Below are 17,621 nucleotides of genomic sequence, written 5' to 3' on the forward strand. Positions count from 1 at the left end.
ACATGTTATGAAACCACCTTTTTTTAATGAACATGTGTGAGCTCAATGTGGCACAATTCAATTCGAAAGAAGCATATCACAGATCATTCGTTTGATTGATTAATAGTGGTCTTCGAAAGCGTCGGTAGTTGAGAGCCATTTGGGATTGGAGCTCAAGGTCCCGAGGGGATATCTAGTATCACTAAAGGCTCGCCATTCCATGCTGCCTTCTAGTGTTGGGGAGGCATGAAACCTCGACGTTTCTCGGCAGGAGTGCGTTTCTGATCCCTGACCACAAGGACTAAATGTCGTCGATTTTTATTGGCAAAGCGCTCTGCTATGATTTTGGCAGCCTTTTCGTGCGGAAGACCTACAAAGAGAGAAAAAAGACGAGACTAAATGAAAGTATGCACGACCTTAGTCATTTTCTGAAGATTTCATAACATTCATGCGAGGTCACGTCGGAGAGTTTTAACTAAAAGTACTACCCTCGTACAGTATGAAACAAGGAGATGTACAAGATACAAGTGAAATGAACAGATAATAATTTTCTCCCTTTTTACCCTAGTAGTGAATAGAAATTGGTACAGTTTTCGTTTCATCTTCTAATTCCAGTGGAATTCATTGAAAATAAAATCGTACTCTTTCCGAATTTAATAGTTGAAACAATATAAACAGCCAAAATGTTTAAAGGTGTCAGCACAGTTGTCTTTGAGGGGCGCAAAATAATAAACATATGCCAAATCTTAAGTCATTTTGGTCTTAAGACTTCAGAATCTTAAGACAATTTGGATGATTAAAATCGTACTCTTTCCGAATTTAATAGTTGAAACAATATAAACAGCCAAAATGTTTAAAGGTGTCAGCACAGTTGTCTTTGAGGGGCGCAGAATAATAAACATATGCCAAATCTTAAGTCATTTTGGTCTTAAGACTTCAGAATCTTAAGACAATTTGGATGATTGATTCAAAAAAGCAGAATCTGGAATCAGATCGCTGATTAATCATTTACGCATAAAGCATCAACGCCCGCCCATACAACTTATTACAGTAAATTCAAAAGCCTGAAATAGTAACTATGTTTCGTTGGGTGGTGCCCTTATCTTTATTGCCCTCAGCCAGTTTTCCAAGTAGGTAGTTTTTGCAGGCAATTCTTTTAACATTCTAGAGTTACATGAGAGGTTCGAGGACTGCAATGCATAATAGTACGGGGAATCCCAGAGTTGGTAGCATACCTGCCAGAAGAATGCCATCAACTTCGCGGATGAGCTGACCAACTCGGAGGCCTTGAACGTTGAATGCCGCACCATTGGGCTGAATGGCAATGATTCGGGGTAGAGGTTGTTGCGTATTACTCCCGCCCTCGATGGCCATGCCCAGGTTTGGCCAATCCTTGGGTATTCTTACGGAATAGGCCCGCCCATCCACGCTCGCATATTGGTCCCTGGGGAACACTGGGATCAGCTGTGGAACAAACGGTCATTGAGGTTCGAGCCGCAACAGGGGGAGACAATGTTTTTTAAAACAGCCAAAAATGCATCAGGGGAAGGTGAGGGAAAGGAAAAAGGGTCGTTATTACGTTAAGTACCTTTATATGGAGAAACATGAGGGGAATGTGACATCATGTGTATAACAGGGGAAATCGTTTTATCGCTTCCATTCGGAGAAATCCGATTTCACGAACACAATCACCTTCTTATATAAACCAATTCAATTCGAGGATTGGCTTTATCGCCATGAGTAAATTGCTAGCAACGGAATTTTCTACAACCTTATTCTACCAAATTTCAAAGCCTTCTTTAAGAAGGGCCAACACATCTGAGCGAACAAAATAAGAGCGTCCACTTCATGTCAAGCCCGAATCGAAGTTCTAGTTTGAATCAAGTCACCTTGAGTCAAGGCCACGGATTGACACAATCCAACATATTCAGGCAAAGTTTGCATTGGGCACATGCAGGGCAATCGAGGCTCTGACAGTGCCTTAGTGGGAACTCGCCACTAATAGGATATCGAACGGAAAAGTCGACTATGCACGCGTGAACCTTCTCAAGAGGGAAGATCATTCCTGTCCCCTCATGGAAGGGAACGACCTGAGGGGCCTGTCTGGTTCATGAGTCCTCTGTGGCAAGGCTTATCTCTGGTTGGAGTGTGTGCGTGTCTGTGTGTTTGCGAACTGAAAAGTACGCTGGATGGAAGGATGGAAGGAAGGTCGGGGGGAGAAAGGACGAAGAAAGAACCTTCGAGGAGGCACTGTGGCCTGAGGCCGCTCCTTAAACCAAGTGCTGCGCACAGCTCAGCCATGAAAGCCTAGTTCAAAGCTGTATTGTGTTGAAGGAGGATTTAGGCTTACAAACATACGCGGTGTGTTCGGTATGATTTTATACGTTTCCCCAGATAATCTTCAGACTCGTTTGTTCTCAGAAGCTATGTGCGTAAAACCTTCTTGAGATTCCTTCTGTAGACCACCCTTCAAATATTTTCACCTTTGATAAGAGAAATATCTAGGGATTGTAAATTTGTTTAAAATTGCCCCCTAATAAGAAGGATATTTTGTAAGGAAGGACTGACACAGGTTGTGTGGAACTCTTGAAAACAAAAGATGTTTTAACTTTTCTAGTGTGACGATTTCTGCCTGGTATGGAACTGCTTACTCTGGAGCAAAAGGCACAATCGAGGAAAAGCAGAGACAAGGAACCTCAAACAGTCGGAGAAAGAAGAAGACGACCATTTCCTGTTTGATATTTCATACACCTTAAGGAAAAGATTTTCGAATTCGCCAACACAATCAAGACATGCTCCAACGCTTGCTCCCATTTGCATTTGCAAAGAACACATTGTGGCTCATGACATATTGTGAACAAGTTTGGAGGAGCTTTGTTAATTCGTCGGAAGCCAACCAACTAGCATCGTAAAGGGAGAGCCCCTGCCACACGAGTTACTTGAAACCAACTCTAGAAAGCTCCTTCAAAACGGATTGACCAGGAACTGTTGGTGGATGTAGTCCTTGAGTTTCACTGGGCACTAGATCTGAGGTATTTTCCAGTCCATAGAGCTCAGCAAATCGAACCTGACGCCTGAGGGCAACCCAATGATTGATGTCCCAAATTGAACCCATCGGCTCTTGAGTATACGGGTGACAAATTTGATAATTGGGCGGTCCATGCTCTGGGGTCATGGTCACCTCCTCGATCCCCTGTTGGCGCATAGCTTCCCAGATGTAATCCCACCAACGCTCGTGACCTTCCATGTACGAAATCCATTCTGGGGCGCGGGGATCCGGTACCTGGGGTCCATGATCGTAACCGACACGGCAATGAACATGACGGAACCGGGGAGCAAAGTCCTCAATCACTTGGGTCAGGTCCAGATCGTCGGCGCTTGTTTCCGCCACATTGATCCAATGCGATAAATCCGCCACCATGGTGAGATTAGAGTGTTTGGGCACAAATTGCCGGCTCAGCCAAGGGGAATGCAGGAACCTCTTCCGGTGGGTTTCGTGGTGAACCGTGTATCCCATCTCAATTTGCCAAGCTAAGGCCTTCGAAAAGAATTGCTCGGCCATTTCTTCGGTAAAGTAATCCTTCAGAGAATGAGAGTTGATAAGGGTGGGCTGGAACTCCTGGGCCATTTGCACTTGCTCATGAAACACCTTGAAGTGAGTTTCGATCAAATCCTCTTTGTTGGTGTCTCCTGGTTGACTGGGACGAGTGAAGCCTTCATAGGGTCCTCCAAAGAGAATTCCTTCGCCCGGGGCATTGGGTCCGTCCGTGAATACCATAATGATGACCTTGAGCTCATGTTGACGCAAGAGGTCTTTGAATTTGTCCTTCCCAAAGTAGAGGATGAACTTCAAGGGTGCCTCGACTCCATCATAGCCCAGAGACTTTAAAGCAGGCAAAGCCGTTTCCAAGTGATGATGTGGGGACTTGAAAATTAATGAGGCCATTACTGAGAATGAGAAGGAAGCAAGGAGAAAAAGAAGACCCAGTGACGTGTTCTGTACCTTGGCCTTGTTACCATCCGTTTGATCGACCAATCCCCAAAGTGTTCGATAGATCCTCAATTTCATGACTTTTCTCTTTTGGCCTTCGATCTGAAATCCGCTCTGGCGACAAGGAACTTCCTTCGACCCAAGGGGGGAATTGACTTCGTTTTGTTGTCACTTCAAGACGACCTCGTTCGCTCTCCTTTTTTTCTCTGTCTCACTCTTTTCTAGTGCACAACTGCGATGCTCTCCAAACCTGATTTCCCATCGGAAGCTCAATTGGAACTGGAGGGGACATCCTGACTCCTGGCCTCTGAGTAACGATTAAGCTCGATCAAAAGTGCCATTGTCAGTGTCTGATTCTTTTCTATCTGTCCTGAATGGCCAATCTAAATTGGCTAGTGCTTGATCGCACACACATAAAATGATCTAGAGGAAAGTAAACAATGGTCGACATTGATACTGAAACCAATTTCCATTATTGGCTCAAAGTTTGGCACACACACTGAAATTACTGCCGTTATTTTGCGTAACTGAAACACGGTGAAATGCCATTATGCCAGTTATTTCTAGTAGAAATGGCTAATGAATGTGCAAGTCAATTAACGTTTGATATGGAGGTACCACTTCACATTCACAGTTCATAGATTGCATTCAGAAGTGGCCACAAAAAAATCAACATCAAGCAAGGCATTAACGTTATCTTTTAAGGAGGGTAACCATATTTAAAATTTCATCACTATTGGACATAGCGGTATGCCTAACAGCGACATGCTGATTGTTGAGGATTAAATTCCCCTTCGCCGCAACGCTGAATTTGACAAGTCAAGCGTTCATCTTGAAATTGGAGATGAAAACAGGTCCTTCAAATAAATGGTAAACACTAAACATTCTGATTTTTTCTTAACTTTGCTCACCCATGCACTTAGTTTACGCTAAACCAAGAACGGCGAACTTAGCCAAACAGGCTTCATCAATGTAAAATTTCTCGTGTTTGCCATCATGTCTCTGGCCAAAATAATTCACTGTGTCTACGTCCCAAACATTGAATGGTCCAAGACACACATGGTGTAAACGCTTGACTGACTGGCATTGGACAGAGAGGAAAGCAAATGTGATAGAGCGAGTGCCCAAATATTGACCAAGTTTAATTGAGTACTCACAGTGCTCTCTCTGAAGGGTAAGGCCACTTGCGGTGTATTTCGAAGTAGGTCGATAGCCTTGCCTAGTTCTTCTCCGTTGTCGTCGTCATTATCCACGTCTCCGTCATCATTGTTCCTCAGCTCGTCTTGGTTTGGGTCATCGTTCAACACGTTTCTTTCGTAGCCATAAGCAAGCCTGTTCCCAATGAGAGGTCGTCCATTCTCATCCAAAACTAATGGAGCACATCTTCCAGTTCCTCCAGTTCCTACATTTCCCCCACCTTCCCCTCCTCCTGGTCTGTTGTCGCCAAAGTTTCGGCTCATATATTCCACTTGGTCTCTCGTTCTGCTTGAGCACATGGTGGTCACCGGACCCATAAGATGTTGCTGCGGCTTGTTGGGGTTCTGCTGGCCAACAAGTGGACCCTCCTCTGACGGCCTTCCCATGAACTGAACCATGGGCGGAGAGGACTCTCTCATGAGGAAAGGATCGTCAATGTGCAAGTCACGAAAGGAAAAGGGAACTTGAGGAAGGTCGTAGAACTCCTGTTTCTTGACTGAAGGCATTGCATTCATTGCATTCTTGGCTGGATTCATTAGACCATTGGCGTGGTCCACTCCATTCGTCGACAGGCGGCGAGTTCCATTTCTCTCAATCGGGAGTGACCTTCCCATGGATCTGATGGGTCCATGGTAGGCCTGGGGAATGGGAACACCATCGTCTTCTCCATTATTATAACTTCCAGAGGAGGCCGGAAGTGATCGCTGAAAAAGGAGCTGGGAGTGAATTTTTCAGAATGAAACTTGGAGTCCACTTAATGCTTAGAAGGGACTCAGGAAAGGAAGAGAACCACCACCGAAAAGTTAGCCGCCAGGGACTTAAAGAACGGGTGGTTCAATTAGCTTCTTTGAGAGGTTCTTTCAAATTTTGAATTACACACCCTCTCGAAAGAACGTAGGCAATGCTCAATAAAGTTGCAATGTCTGAGGACATTCTTTGCCGTCGCGTTTCCTTGGACCGAGTTCCAGAAATCGTTATAACTCCGAAAAATCATCAACGGCTTCAGTAATGAAAGAGAAGAGTGTGCTTCAGTGCTTCAATCAAAAATGAAATACTTGAGTGGGCCCTTAAACGAGGATCCAATTTGTTGGTTGGTCCATCGTTGGAACAAAAAAGAAGCAAGCCGCGTGTAAAGTAGTTCAAGGTCTTTGGCAGCATCACAGAAGCCAGCCAAATCCCAATCACTTCAATCAAGATAAAGGGCGAGCTCTGAAGGAGACTATTAACTTTCACCAATCAGAGCAGCCATTTCAATCTGCAACCTAATCTGAGCGCGTCCGATTACATTGTTTGCTTTCTCGTTGCCTCATTATGAAGGAAGCTTGATTTTTTTCTCATTTCATTGCTTTTTTCATCTCACAAACCCTTTGAAAAGCGTCATTATGTTGGAACTTGTTTTTCGACATAATTGAGAAACAAGAGTACCATTAGGAAATTCGAATTCTTCAGAGAGAAGACAAAGATTAGATTATTAGACTCGATGTCCATGATTTTTCTAATGCATATCTTTGTACCTGTTTGTTCCATAAAAGAGCATCATCCAAAAGAAAAGCGGAACGGACCGCGAAAAAAGTTTGCAAAGTAGGAAAGAGAGAGGAAAATTCATCGTATGGAAATTGAGGCAAGAAACTTCTGCTTTTCAAAAGGGATCAACTTCTTCCACTCTTTCTCCAGCAAGATACACAGCTAGTCTTGGCATATGACAGATGGTCATAACTGTTTTGAATTTGCTTTCATCTCAGCCGTGAATTTCAAGGCAGGATGAAAGTCTTTGAGCCCGATTTTCGTGGACATGAAATGATGAGATTTTCCCGGACACGTACGACAATCTAGTAGTAGTTGTTCCCTTACCATCATGTGATGGGCCATATCCTCGATAGCGGCGGCCTCGTCGTCATTCTCAGAGTCAAAATTGGGCGAGTAGTCAAATCTTCGGGGATTGTTCTGTTGGTAAACGATGTGATCGAATCGAACCAAATCCTGGAGACGCACAATCTCCCGGATCTCCGTGAAAAACGAGGACTGTCAAAAAAGATCAGAGGTCGCCCACGTCAGAACAAACTAATGACACGCTTAATGGGGGAAAACAATGGCCACTTACTTTTTCTCCATCAGCAATGATTTGCGACAAGCCAGAGGCGAACTCCTCGATCCCAATGCCGCACGTTCGATATTCATCCAAGAGCAAACTCAAGGCGGAGAATTCATTGCGATTCAAGAGCACTTGGGCCTTTTCCAAGACCATGGCTAATTCTGGACTTTCCACTGGCAAAGCACATTGATTATTTTCGTTGGAACGTCGTCGAATGCTTCGTCGTCGAGGCATGGATCGGGTGGCTTGGCCACAGAAATCCGATCGAGGCGACGAAGCAATGGTCAGTGAACTTTTCCTGGGCCGCGATGAGCTCAGCGTTGTTTCCATAGTTGCTTGAGAGTTGAGAGGGCGAAACCTTTGTGATTGAAATACTGAAGCTGAGGACGAGGATGGAGTATGCCCATTGGTACCAACCGCTTCAAAGTCAGAATCCAATGGGGTCATTTCGGTGGCGGAGTTCAAAGTGCTCTTACTGCAATAACATAATGGAACGAAATCAAATGGGATGGTGGTACGATGGTGTTCAAAATCTAAGTGCTCGATTGTGATTGAAACCGATTTTTGGAAACCTGGTCTCAATTTCTCCTAGATTGTTAACTCTATGGTTCCAAATGTTTCCTTAATTATGTTTATGGAACTGAAATATGTTTTGTCTGCTTTCTGCCGGATCTGAAGGTCTTATCCACTTGAAGTGCGGGAAGTAGTTTCTTTTTTATATCTATTTTGATCTTTGATCAATTATTTGATAACGAGACGCAGTCGGTTGTTCCTCTTTTCAATAGTCGTCAATAGGGACAGAAACCTTAGACGAATTAGATCATTGGTCTTTTGTCGAATTTTGTTTTGCTTTTCGAGAAAAGTGTATTGTTACAAATTTAATATCTTTTTTGTTCTCCGTTTAATCAGAGCTTTTAACGGAAATACTACACCTCCAAAAAGATATCCCCCCCCTCCAAAAAAGTAATATTATCCAACATTAATGAATCGTATGAATATCTTTAATTTGCGAGTAGCACTATTGGTGCTTATATTATCGTTAACAGTTATAATTCCGTAAAATAAACTAAAGATTTTTTTATCTTTTGCATTTGTAATATCTTGTGCTCACATCACATCTATATTCCCTTACCCAAAATCCATTCCATATTTAATTAGCCATTAAAACGCTGAAATCCTAACACGGCGTAATAAAACATGATATTGACCAAGGATACTTGTAACAGCAGGATTGGACATGGCCATTGGCCAAGCTAGGCCACTTTGTGATAACAATATTTCACCTCCTAAAAATTTACAAAAGATGCTACCATTGGGTACGTACGAAAAGCGATTTAAAAGAAAAACATATTGCTTTTCTGGTACAATTTTGCACTATTTTACTTTAAATGAAAATGTCGAAAGTTTCTAATTTTTTTAGTAAAAAGTCTAGAGATTTAGGAATAGGTAACTATCAGTCTAATAAGAAAAAGGTGTGTTGTTTGGCCTCAAATGACAGTAGTACCTTCCTGCTTGTCTTCATTTATGCATCCGTCAAAGAGCTGTGACAAAAAGTAAAATCGGGCTAGCTCCGCTGATGTCCACTCCTCCAGTTAAAGGTCTCTCTGTATTAACACATAACGAATGTTCAATCGAAGAATAACTTTTTTTTGTCCCAATCTTATATCTCAAGCATTTTTCGTCTGATTTTCGATTTTATACGTCAAATTTGCTAATACTATTCATCTTGCATTGTCTGATTTACTGATTGTATTCGACTTTTTTCGTCTGGTTAGCTCAATTTCTAAAGTTGCCGTCTCTAGTCATCAAAGATAGCGTACGAGAACAGTATATCTTATTAGATTAGAACTTTCGTGAACATGCAGTTCATTGGTCGATATGGATCAAGTGAGAGGATCAGTCCAATACAATCGAGTGCTCTCAATAGATTATAGCTCAGTCAACGTAATACGAATTGGACCTAGCATACATTTGTAAAGACGGTGGGATGACAGTAATCCCGAAAGGTCTGAGGGAAGGAATCAGGAATTTGAAGTCTTGAAAGGTACATAAAGTTTGCCTCTATTTGAGGGATTAATTGTCATAAAAAATCTTCGGATTGGAACAAACTCGAAGAGGCATGAAAGTTCCCGCAACTTCAATACTGTTCGTTTTTTTGATTTATATCAACCTTCAACTCTTATGGCATATACGAGCACTATTCCATCTTGATGAAGTTCCTACATGGTAATTACTGAGAGGTTTGCTTTCCTCTTTTCTTCTATATAAAACTACTACTGCTCCACGTCCCTAAGAATGGAAGAGCTCACACACTTCAGGCTTTTATATGGAAAGAAATGGTACGCAACGAAGGTATTTCTTCCATATGTGAATAGGTTCAGGATAGCAGGTGAGGTTTTAATCATATACGTACTAGTCCAACTCCTTTTAAGCTGGTAGTCGTCCTCTTTCCCGAAAAGGAACAATGGAACAGCAGCATTCCTTATAGCTTTGGACCCTTGGCTGCAGAATGCTTGCTCCACTTCCAAATTCCTAGCATGATTCCCTTAGGAATGAGAATTATGATGACTGTTTCCAATTATATTACCCTTGAAAGGGAACTCATTTTTCGAGTTTAATTGAAAGTGTCCAGCATTCATTATTTATCTTTGGGCGGCAATGGTGTTGGCTAACACCTAGAACTTTCCCTTTCACGCAAGAGAGCAGACGATCGCGTAACCCTCATCTACAGTACAGTATAAAGGTTCTCAGAGGCAAACGCAAAAAAGGTTAAGCCTTTTCCGGAATCAGAAGGATTTTCTCTCTCAATGGGCGCTGATACCATTCATAGATAGAACTATGAGGTGTTGATAACTCGCTGTACGTACAAGTAAGTCTTTAGATCCAGTTTCCTCCAAATTAATGGTGAATCAACTATGTTATCTACGAAAATATCCCTATGTTTAAATGGCGATAACCAACAGAAGGACATTTTTGTTAAGCAAGTAACCAAGTGTGGTCATTCATTCAAGATTGGCGATAATGAGATCCAATACTTACACAGCAAGAACTCTAGAAACCCTAGAGGCTCAATTCAGTTACGATTAGGGCAGAAAAAAAATTCTGCTTCTGGCATTTAGTAAAGATTTTAAGTTGTACCATTAGCCCAGGAAATTAAGGACCGATTGATTCCTTCAATTTGTAAGGTCATTAGGCTATACCGACCATCATAAGCTCATTACATCGATCGTCTCAAGCAGTTTTTGCTCGTATTGTATAGCTCGAAAAGACTCAGTTCCATAACTTTAACGAGCATGCAATAATTAAAACGTGTAGTAAAAGGCTTGGCATGGAATTGATATTTTTGCATGAAATATGCGTCCGGGTGCCTATTTTTTTGTCCAAAGTTGAAAGAAACTCGCAATACAGGGCATGGTAATTCTAAAACAGGCAAAAAAAACGTACAGTAATAGCCCAGACTATATAGTCTAGCGGCATGGGTTGTCCAAACAGGCCTTTTGCCACTGGCATTAATACTTTATTGGAATCCCCAGAACTTCACTCCAAGCTTCAGATTATTCTCTATTATATGTCCATGTCAATGTACTGCCAACATCGATGTGATGCAGCTTCTCCTACTAGTTGAGGAACTATAGAGTAGTACTTCCGTAAACTGAGCCTGTAATACGGTAAAAGCCGATGACGATGTTTGGTGCATTTGTCAGGGTTGGTTTGAGGGTTGAAACATATGCTTTTGGCCTTTTGATCTTTGTTGATAAATGAGTAGCGCTAGAAAATGATTTTCGTGAACCTGAAATTGTTTTGATGCATCTAAGTTTTTCATTTCCCTCTTTGTATTGGATTGGAGGCATTCCAAAAAGAATTGGGCTGACGTCCGTCCTTTAATCTTCCTATAGGAAGAAGATAGGCACGTGTGTATGTTACAGGCAAGGCTTCTTAAATAGACAAACGCCATGCTTCTATTTAGAACTATTGTTCTGCTTCAAACAATAGGACGTCTTGTCCTTTGCCCGCCAGCTCTGCAAAAGTAGGCCATTGCCTCACACAAGTGCAGCAAGTGCTATTTTACTCTTCCTGTGAAGAACTACTCCACAAACCGTTGTTTTCCTAGTCAAAATTGAAAAATCACATGCCAAAAAACACGGAACAAAACCAGCGTGGGTTTCACTCTGAACCAACACTGTCTGTCAAGTTTCTACTAAGCACTGATCTGCTCTTGTTAGATACTAATCTTGCCAAACCAACGCCAACTCATAAGCTAATCCACTCTTGCAAGGACTTAAAGAATGACAAAATATGTTAATACCGTCAACTAAGATTAAAAGCAACTGTAGCACTTCGTAGCCCTCAGCCACAAGTTTAGAAACAATTGTGACGATAAATGAAAATATATAAAGTGCATTCATAAAAGCCAGTAAAGTGCAGTAGCTAATTTGAGTTATTTTTGGGACAAATTTAGTTTTTTCAGATTGGGTTTGTTTGCGGTTGGAAACACTTCAGGGTCCCATCAATCAAGTTGACATATCATGATGACCATTTTCATACAACAAGTCTCACCTCCAAAGATAGCCACAAAAAAGGGATAAGGTCCTTAGAGTGACAATGGCATCCTATTGTACAAATGGCTAATGTCTGAGGATGCTTGGAGATGGATCTTGTTATGCATACAACAGGTTCTCGGTCCCAATTCAAAATGTTGGTTGTTATACCCCGCCCTGAATTCTTCGAGGATATTCCAAGCGAATAATGGCTTTTATGAATTTGCATATGAATGGACCTATGTTGGTCTACTGAGTATCTTATACCAACAGAGTTGTCACTTCAAAGGCCAATTTGACACGGTTCCTCTCAAAGGATGCGCAACACTTGCTTTTAGGGTACTTTACTGCAAAATGAGAGGAACTCTCCCGGTGCAGATTGAACAAGAGCTCACTCACCATTCCTTAACGAACGATGCGATTCGGTTCAGGTTTTCCGAATGGTCGATGTCCTCGCGTTCATCATTGGGCAACCATTTAGCCTCTGGATCCTTGGGACTCCACATGGAGGCTATGGTGGAAGCACTGCCTCCCGAACTACTAGCTTTAGAGGATCGTTCCACGGAATTTGTCCCTGAAGAAGGAGAATGAGGGATCTTGCCCACATCACGAACCACCATCGTTAGTCGTTTGGAGAACTTCAAAATTCTGGCAGCTTTATCGTGGGTTAGTGGGCAGAAAGGTCGACCATTCACCTCGAGAATCTCATCTCCGGGCTGTTGGGGTTAGTAGAGAAATGAGCGAAATTTAATGTCAACTCTCCTTTAAACTGTGTGTATGTACAGAGAAGACCGGGTAATTAATTCCAGGTTAAAGGTGGCACATACATACTAGTTCCATCTCACAACCAAGAGTGCTCAAAAATGTTGAATGTTGGGTTCCTAAAGATCCAGCTCACCGAGAGGAGGGCATGAAATTTAGCCAGGAACAATATGGAATAGCAAGGCCTTGGTGGGTGTGAGAGTGCCTTTAAATGTCATTCCCTCTGGCGTCTTTGCTAATGCTACTCCACAGCCCTGAGGGGACATTCTCCAACGAGTTGGTTGAGGAATGCGAAAGTGGATCACAATGAACGAATTGTTTCTGTCTGGAGTGCTAGTTGTGGTACGCCCAAGGGCCGAAGCTTGTGTCTATGCACGAAAATTATCGCACCATTCCGCTTGACTTTGTGAACAGAAAAGGTCGAAAAATGTCTGAAATGGAGAGACGACGCGGGAGGGATCTGTGACAAAAAAGACCTCCAGAGACCCTCTTGGCTTCACAATCTCCTATTGGATCTTGTAAGCTCTTCAAAGAGAAGACGAACAGTATACTGCATATAGAACAAAGTCAATAGTGCATGGACAGTCAGTGGATACTCGACTAAAGTGTATTGAGGAAAAAAGGACGTCCGTGGGCGAAGCGATCCTCTTAAATTTGGCTGAGTGTTATCTTTGATTGTTGCTCATTCCATGCCTACATCAATAGAACATGTGAGCAAAGTACGCACATGCCTGAGATGTGAGCAGTAGTGTACACTCTAAAAAGGTTGATTCAGCCATTTCAAGTGATAACTCAAGAACTTACCCGAAGTCCGTGGTCACTAGCAGCTGAGTTCTCGTCCACAGCTGTGATATAGATCCCAAGGCCATATTCTTTGCCTCCACGAATGGTCAGCCCAAGATTGTCATTGGGTGAAAGTTCAAAGTCAACCTAAAAGATCAACAATGAGTAGGCATTGAGATTCCAATCATTGGTCCATTCACCAAAGTCGCATTTAAGTTGGGATTCTCCGTTTGAAAGTGGAACGAGTCCTTCGAGAAGGATCACGAAATACTGAGACCTTCAATTGACTTTGCAGTGTGAAAATACGTCATTGCTTGTGAGCCAAAGCTTGATGGAAATGCAGTAAGCATTTGGAAATTGATTAGTGGTGGGCAATTAGTTCAGAAAGCTCAGCTCCATCTCAGTAAAGACCACGCTCAACCCTCAGCAAAGACCCTAAGGAACGATTTCGAGGCTTCTTAACCAGCTTTCCACTCTGCATCAATTTTGGACCTCAATTGGATTGTTTCATGTCTCTTTTTACAAAAATACAAAACTGGGGTGGTTAACTGCTTTTGGTTAAGAGCAGATATTGTATTGACTGTTTCTTAGCGTTTTTTCCTAATACTCTTAGTTACAAAATGAATGCTAGTCGTCAAAACAAAAGGGCGAGACAATGTCAGGATGAATGTTAGCAAACCGCTCGGGAAGTAGCTTTAATGAGCAAGGCTTAACGGATCATTGAACACAATCGATTGACACAAATTAGTGCACCATGCACTTAATGCAATGGCTATAATTTTAATTTTTGATTGCACTTTCCAAGAGTATGCTTGATAGAGCTTCACGTCTCAGCCGTTTTAAAATATTTGATGGATATTCAATACTTGTCTCACTTACAGTAAATGACTTATTAAAAGATTGACATCTTAATTGATATGTTCTATCCAACACTACAAACATACGAAAGATGTGACATGACTATCGCTTTCCCTAACAAGAAGGACAGACATGATTGTTGTGTTATGTGACATTGACTGACCTGTTTGACTTGATTGGTGTTGTGTCTTCGAAAGCTATTCGTTCTCCGCGGGTGAGTGGCTAGGATTTTGTTACTTCGAATAGAACCGTCACTATTACTTGAATCTCTCGAAGAATTCCCAGCGACCAGCTTTGATTCCAGCGTATCTTTGCCAATTGAGGGAGGACTGGTGGGTCTTCCATCGCGATCCAACCAAACGTAATCCTCCATCAGCAAACAGGGACTGACTTTTGATTGACACAATGCCAAAATACTCGTCGGAGACCCTGACCCAGAAAGCATTTTGACTGGACAAAACTAGCCAGGCAACATGAATTGAAAGACCAATGGAAGTGCTGAAATTGAAAATGAATGAACTTAGCAATATTTCTCGAACAAAGTAAAGAGTATTAAGAAAATGTAATAATTTTTCATAACCCAACCAAAGCGCCTTCTTTTTTTCTATTTATTGATTTTTGTTTTTTTTGAATTACGGAGTCCATTATGTTTTACAAGTTATGCTTTTGTCATTTCAAACATTTTAGATTAGCAGAGTACTTTTCAATTTTTGTTATCCTGTATCAACTTATGACGAGTTGCAAGTTAGGGTTGTTCTGATTTCTACTACCGAAAGTGGATTCAAAACTCGGTTCTCTTTTTACATCCGTGTATAATATGTCTTTAATCACATACATGAAGATAGTTATTTCTAGTTAACATCGGATACAAACCGGGTGACGTGATCTCTTCGTTGGAGCAAGGCAATAACTGATCTAAAACTGGAATATTAGATTGTTCATATGTACCATCATAGACAGCCAATGAGAATCTCGAACTATCGCTGATCTCTAGTGGTTCCTATTCAGACTCTGGTCCGTTATTGTCTTGCAATTCCTTTGTGAAAGCTTTTTGGAAGACATGAATAGTTTATTCTGGACATTGAAAAGAATGATCGAACGAAGGCGGGGCCTGGACATCGGAACATGGATTAGGGTGCTTCAACACAATGGGTCAAGACGAGCTGAAGACCGTTATTTTCCAGAATATGAAGCGTCCAAACAATAATATATTTAACCATTTGTTGAAATCTTAGGAATACAAATAAAGATTACAATAAATCATTCAAACGGATCTGGGCGTCATTTTAAGTTTTTTGTAACACAACATCGAACAACAGTGAGCGGCGGAAACGAAGTATTTGCATAGGATATTGGTAAGACTGTAAATTTCTACAAAACAACTGCTCCCGCCCTGCGAGCCACCGTGTTACCCAAAGTACATATTTTCATTTTCCATTTAACACACACAATACATGTTCCCATTATTGTATGAAAAAATGATTCCCTGTGTATTGGAAATCCCAATAGAAACCATTGTTTTCCGTGGAGTTCGTATTAAATGCCAGTGTGTGTTTCCGTTACTCTCTGCCCTTCCTTTTGCTTTTAAGTCTTTCGCTTCATTGGGTGCTGTCTCTGTTTCAATTTCTCACTCCAACATCCGAAAGACTATGGTACTAACGCTTAGTGGCAGAGCAACTTGGGAAGTGCTCCCAAGTTCCATCAATCCATGTCAACCTCTTTTCAACCTTTTGTCCCTTCTGCACTTGAGTTCAATGGATCAAATGTTCCAACAAAACTCTAAGATTCCTCCCGCCACAAACTGACGTTCCTTCCCACCTTTCACTCACTTCCAGAGACCCCACCCAAACCTGGCCTCCAAGGCAATCCACTCGCAACTCGGCCAAGATCATCAACTGCCAGTTCTTCTTCTCCTGGTACCATTTTCCACTTCGATGGACAACGTACCTTTACTTACCCTAACGATCCTTTTCGACGACAAGATGAATTGATGATGCCTTCCTCTTTCGAGAGGACAACACCCAGCCTTTTCCAAAGGCCTCTACCCTTCCGCCTTTAAGTAAGCCGTGAAATAATTTGGTCCAGATTTCCAACGCCGAAAGGAGCTCAACTAGTGGTTGGTGTCCATTGTACTCACTCTCAAGCTGCTCACACAGACCCCTTTGGTGAGTGAGATGGAATGAAGGTTTTGTGGCCTTCGAAAGGCAAGGACACCATCTTGACTTATCGCGCAATATTGAGCTTGAAAAGACAATATTGGCTGTCTACAACACAATCCCCTGTATTTTTGCGATCACAAATCGGCTTCATTGATTGATCAAAAGTTCACCCATTTGGGAAAATAAAGGCTTTTACAGGATGTCGAAAAACTGAACGTTGCGTGGGCTCCAAAATTTTGTAAACTTTTTGGAATCAAACGCTCAAGCAAAAGGCTCAAGCTTGGCCGAAATTGGCTACCAGAGTTAGAACTTTTATCATAATCAACACGGCAAGGTAGCAACTCACCATGGGCCTTCGGGTCCCGAAAATTGTGGTAATACGAGCAATAGAGACTATACCTTGGACACAATGGAGTGAGGGGACTATGACTTGTTTTTGTGTCTTCGAAAAAGGTAGGTTCACACGCACTTGGAAACGTTGATCCTTTGCTTGGAGCGAGTGGACCACAACTGAAACCAGAAATGCGCCCTCTTCTTTTGGTCGCCGTTTAGATTTAAGACCCGACTCTCTCGCTGGAACTTGTGAGGGAGAAAGAGGAGAAAGGGGAGAAGGAGAAGAAGGGAGAGGAGAACGATCGAGAAATGAAGGAATCGGCGAAGGCATCCAATAAGAGAGAAGCACCCCAAACAGTCGAATCGAGAGAGGAGAGAAGGTGTGGAACACTGGAAAAAAACGGACCACGCTTTCAAGATGATTTGGGAACCCTCGGGCGATTGTCTCGAGGAATCGGTCATACAATCATGTTGTTCCATGAGATCAGGAGTGGTGATCCCTAACCGGAGAATAACAACTATGACTAGGCAAGCGGAGAAACAAAAAAGTTCTTTCGATCTGGGGTTCTTTCAAATATTTGAATAATAACTTGACTCAGCGTATAACAGCCGTCTGTTCGCAGCCTCTGTGAAGCGAGAGACGAACTGTCAGATTTCTTTCTGGCAGGTTCTCAGGGAAACGAGGAACGATGAGACCTCATATTGCCAAGCTATATATGATATTAAGTTTGTTTCCTCAAGCATGAGACAGCTAGAGATGGGTCGGTTTTTTGGTAATCCAGAGGATCAACAAATCCTCAATTTCATCAAAAATCAAGGGACAAAGATTTGAGTCGCAAGAGGACTAGTGATAACACTTGGTGCCCTTGAAAATATGCTGAGTACGTTAAGATACAAAAGGTAAGTTGGCAAGTTATGCGGTTAACTGA

The 17,621-nt window shown here is 42.1% G+C and overlaps 2 protein-coding genes across 6 annotated transcripts; both read right to left on the minus strand.

Annotated features, from left to right (window-relative positions):
- Positions 1-3: 3 nt before the first annotated feature.
- Positions 4-16,864, minus strand: LOC131888626 (PDZ domain-containing protein 7-like). Of its 5 annotated transcripts, none has more exons than XM_059237528.1 (10): positions 16,706-16,856; positions 16,158-16,441; positions 14,364-14,698; positions 13,364-13,489; positions 12,197-12,513; positions 7,269-7,734; positions 7,019-7,189; positions 5,128-5,871; positions 1,215-1,443; positions 4-349 (listed from the first exon to the last, which is right to left on the minus strand). In XM_059237528.1, the coding sequence occupies exons 3-10, from the start codon at positions 14,643-14,645 to the stop codon at positions 210-212; spliced, it is 2,475 nt and encodes an 824-aa protein (XP_059093511.1). In that variant the 5' UTR covers positions 14,646-14,698; positions 16,158-16,441; positions 16,706-16,856; the 3' UTR covers positions 4-209. The 5 variants fall into 5 exon arrangements, with proteins under 5 accessions (XP_059093511.1, XP_059093513.1, XP_059093514.1 ...); XM_059237530.1 differs by having other exon boundaries at positions 16,148-16,441; XM_059237531.1 differs by lacking the exon at positions 16,158-16,441 and having other exon boundaries at positions 16,759-16,864.
- LOC131888633 (uncharacterized) lies at positions 2,684-4,187 on the minus strand. Its single transcript, XM_059237541.1, has 2 exons — positions 3,983-4,187; positions 2,684-3,904 (listed from the first exon to the last, which is right to left on the minus strand). The coding sequence occupies exons 1-2, from the start codon at positions 4,046-4,048 to the stop codon at positions 2,915-2,917; spliced, it is 1,056 nt and encodes a 351-aa protein (XP_059093524.1). The 5' UTR covers positions 4,049-4,187; the 3' UTR covers positions 2,684-2,914.
- Positions 16,865-17,621: the final 757 nt, after the last annotated feature.

Source organism: Tigriopus californicus, chromosome 10, assembly GCF_007210705.1.
Source record: "Tigriopus californicus strain San Diego chromosome 10, Tcal_SD_v2.1, whole genome shotgun sequence".
Taxonomy (NCBI): Eukaryota; Metazoa; Arthropoda; class Copepoda; order Harpacticoida; family Harpacticidae; genus Tigriopus; species Tigriopus californicus.

Bases quoted from the DNA above. Each gene is read 5' to 3' on its own strand.
- LOC131888633 (XM_059237541.1), bottom strand. From the start codon at position 4,048: ATGAAATTGAGGATCTATCGAACACTTTGGGGATTGGTCGATCAAACG. The intron at 3,905-3,982 runs GTACAGAACACG...TTAATTTTCAAG, and splicing joins CGGATGGTAACAAGGCCAAG to TCCCCACATCATCACTTGGA.
- LOC131888626 (XM_059237531.1), bottom strand. From the start codon at position 14,645: ATGCTTTCTGGGTCAGGGTCTCCGACGAGTATTTTGGCATTGTGTCAA. The intron at 7,190-7,268 runs GTAAGTGGCCAT...CTTTTTTGACAG, and splicing joins TCATTGCTGATGGAGAAAAA to TCCTCGTTTTTCACGGAGAT. The intron at 1,444-5,127 runs GTGAGTACTCAA...TTTGTTCCACAG, and splicing joins TACCCTTCAGAGAGAGCACT to CTGATCCCAGTGTTCCCCAG.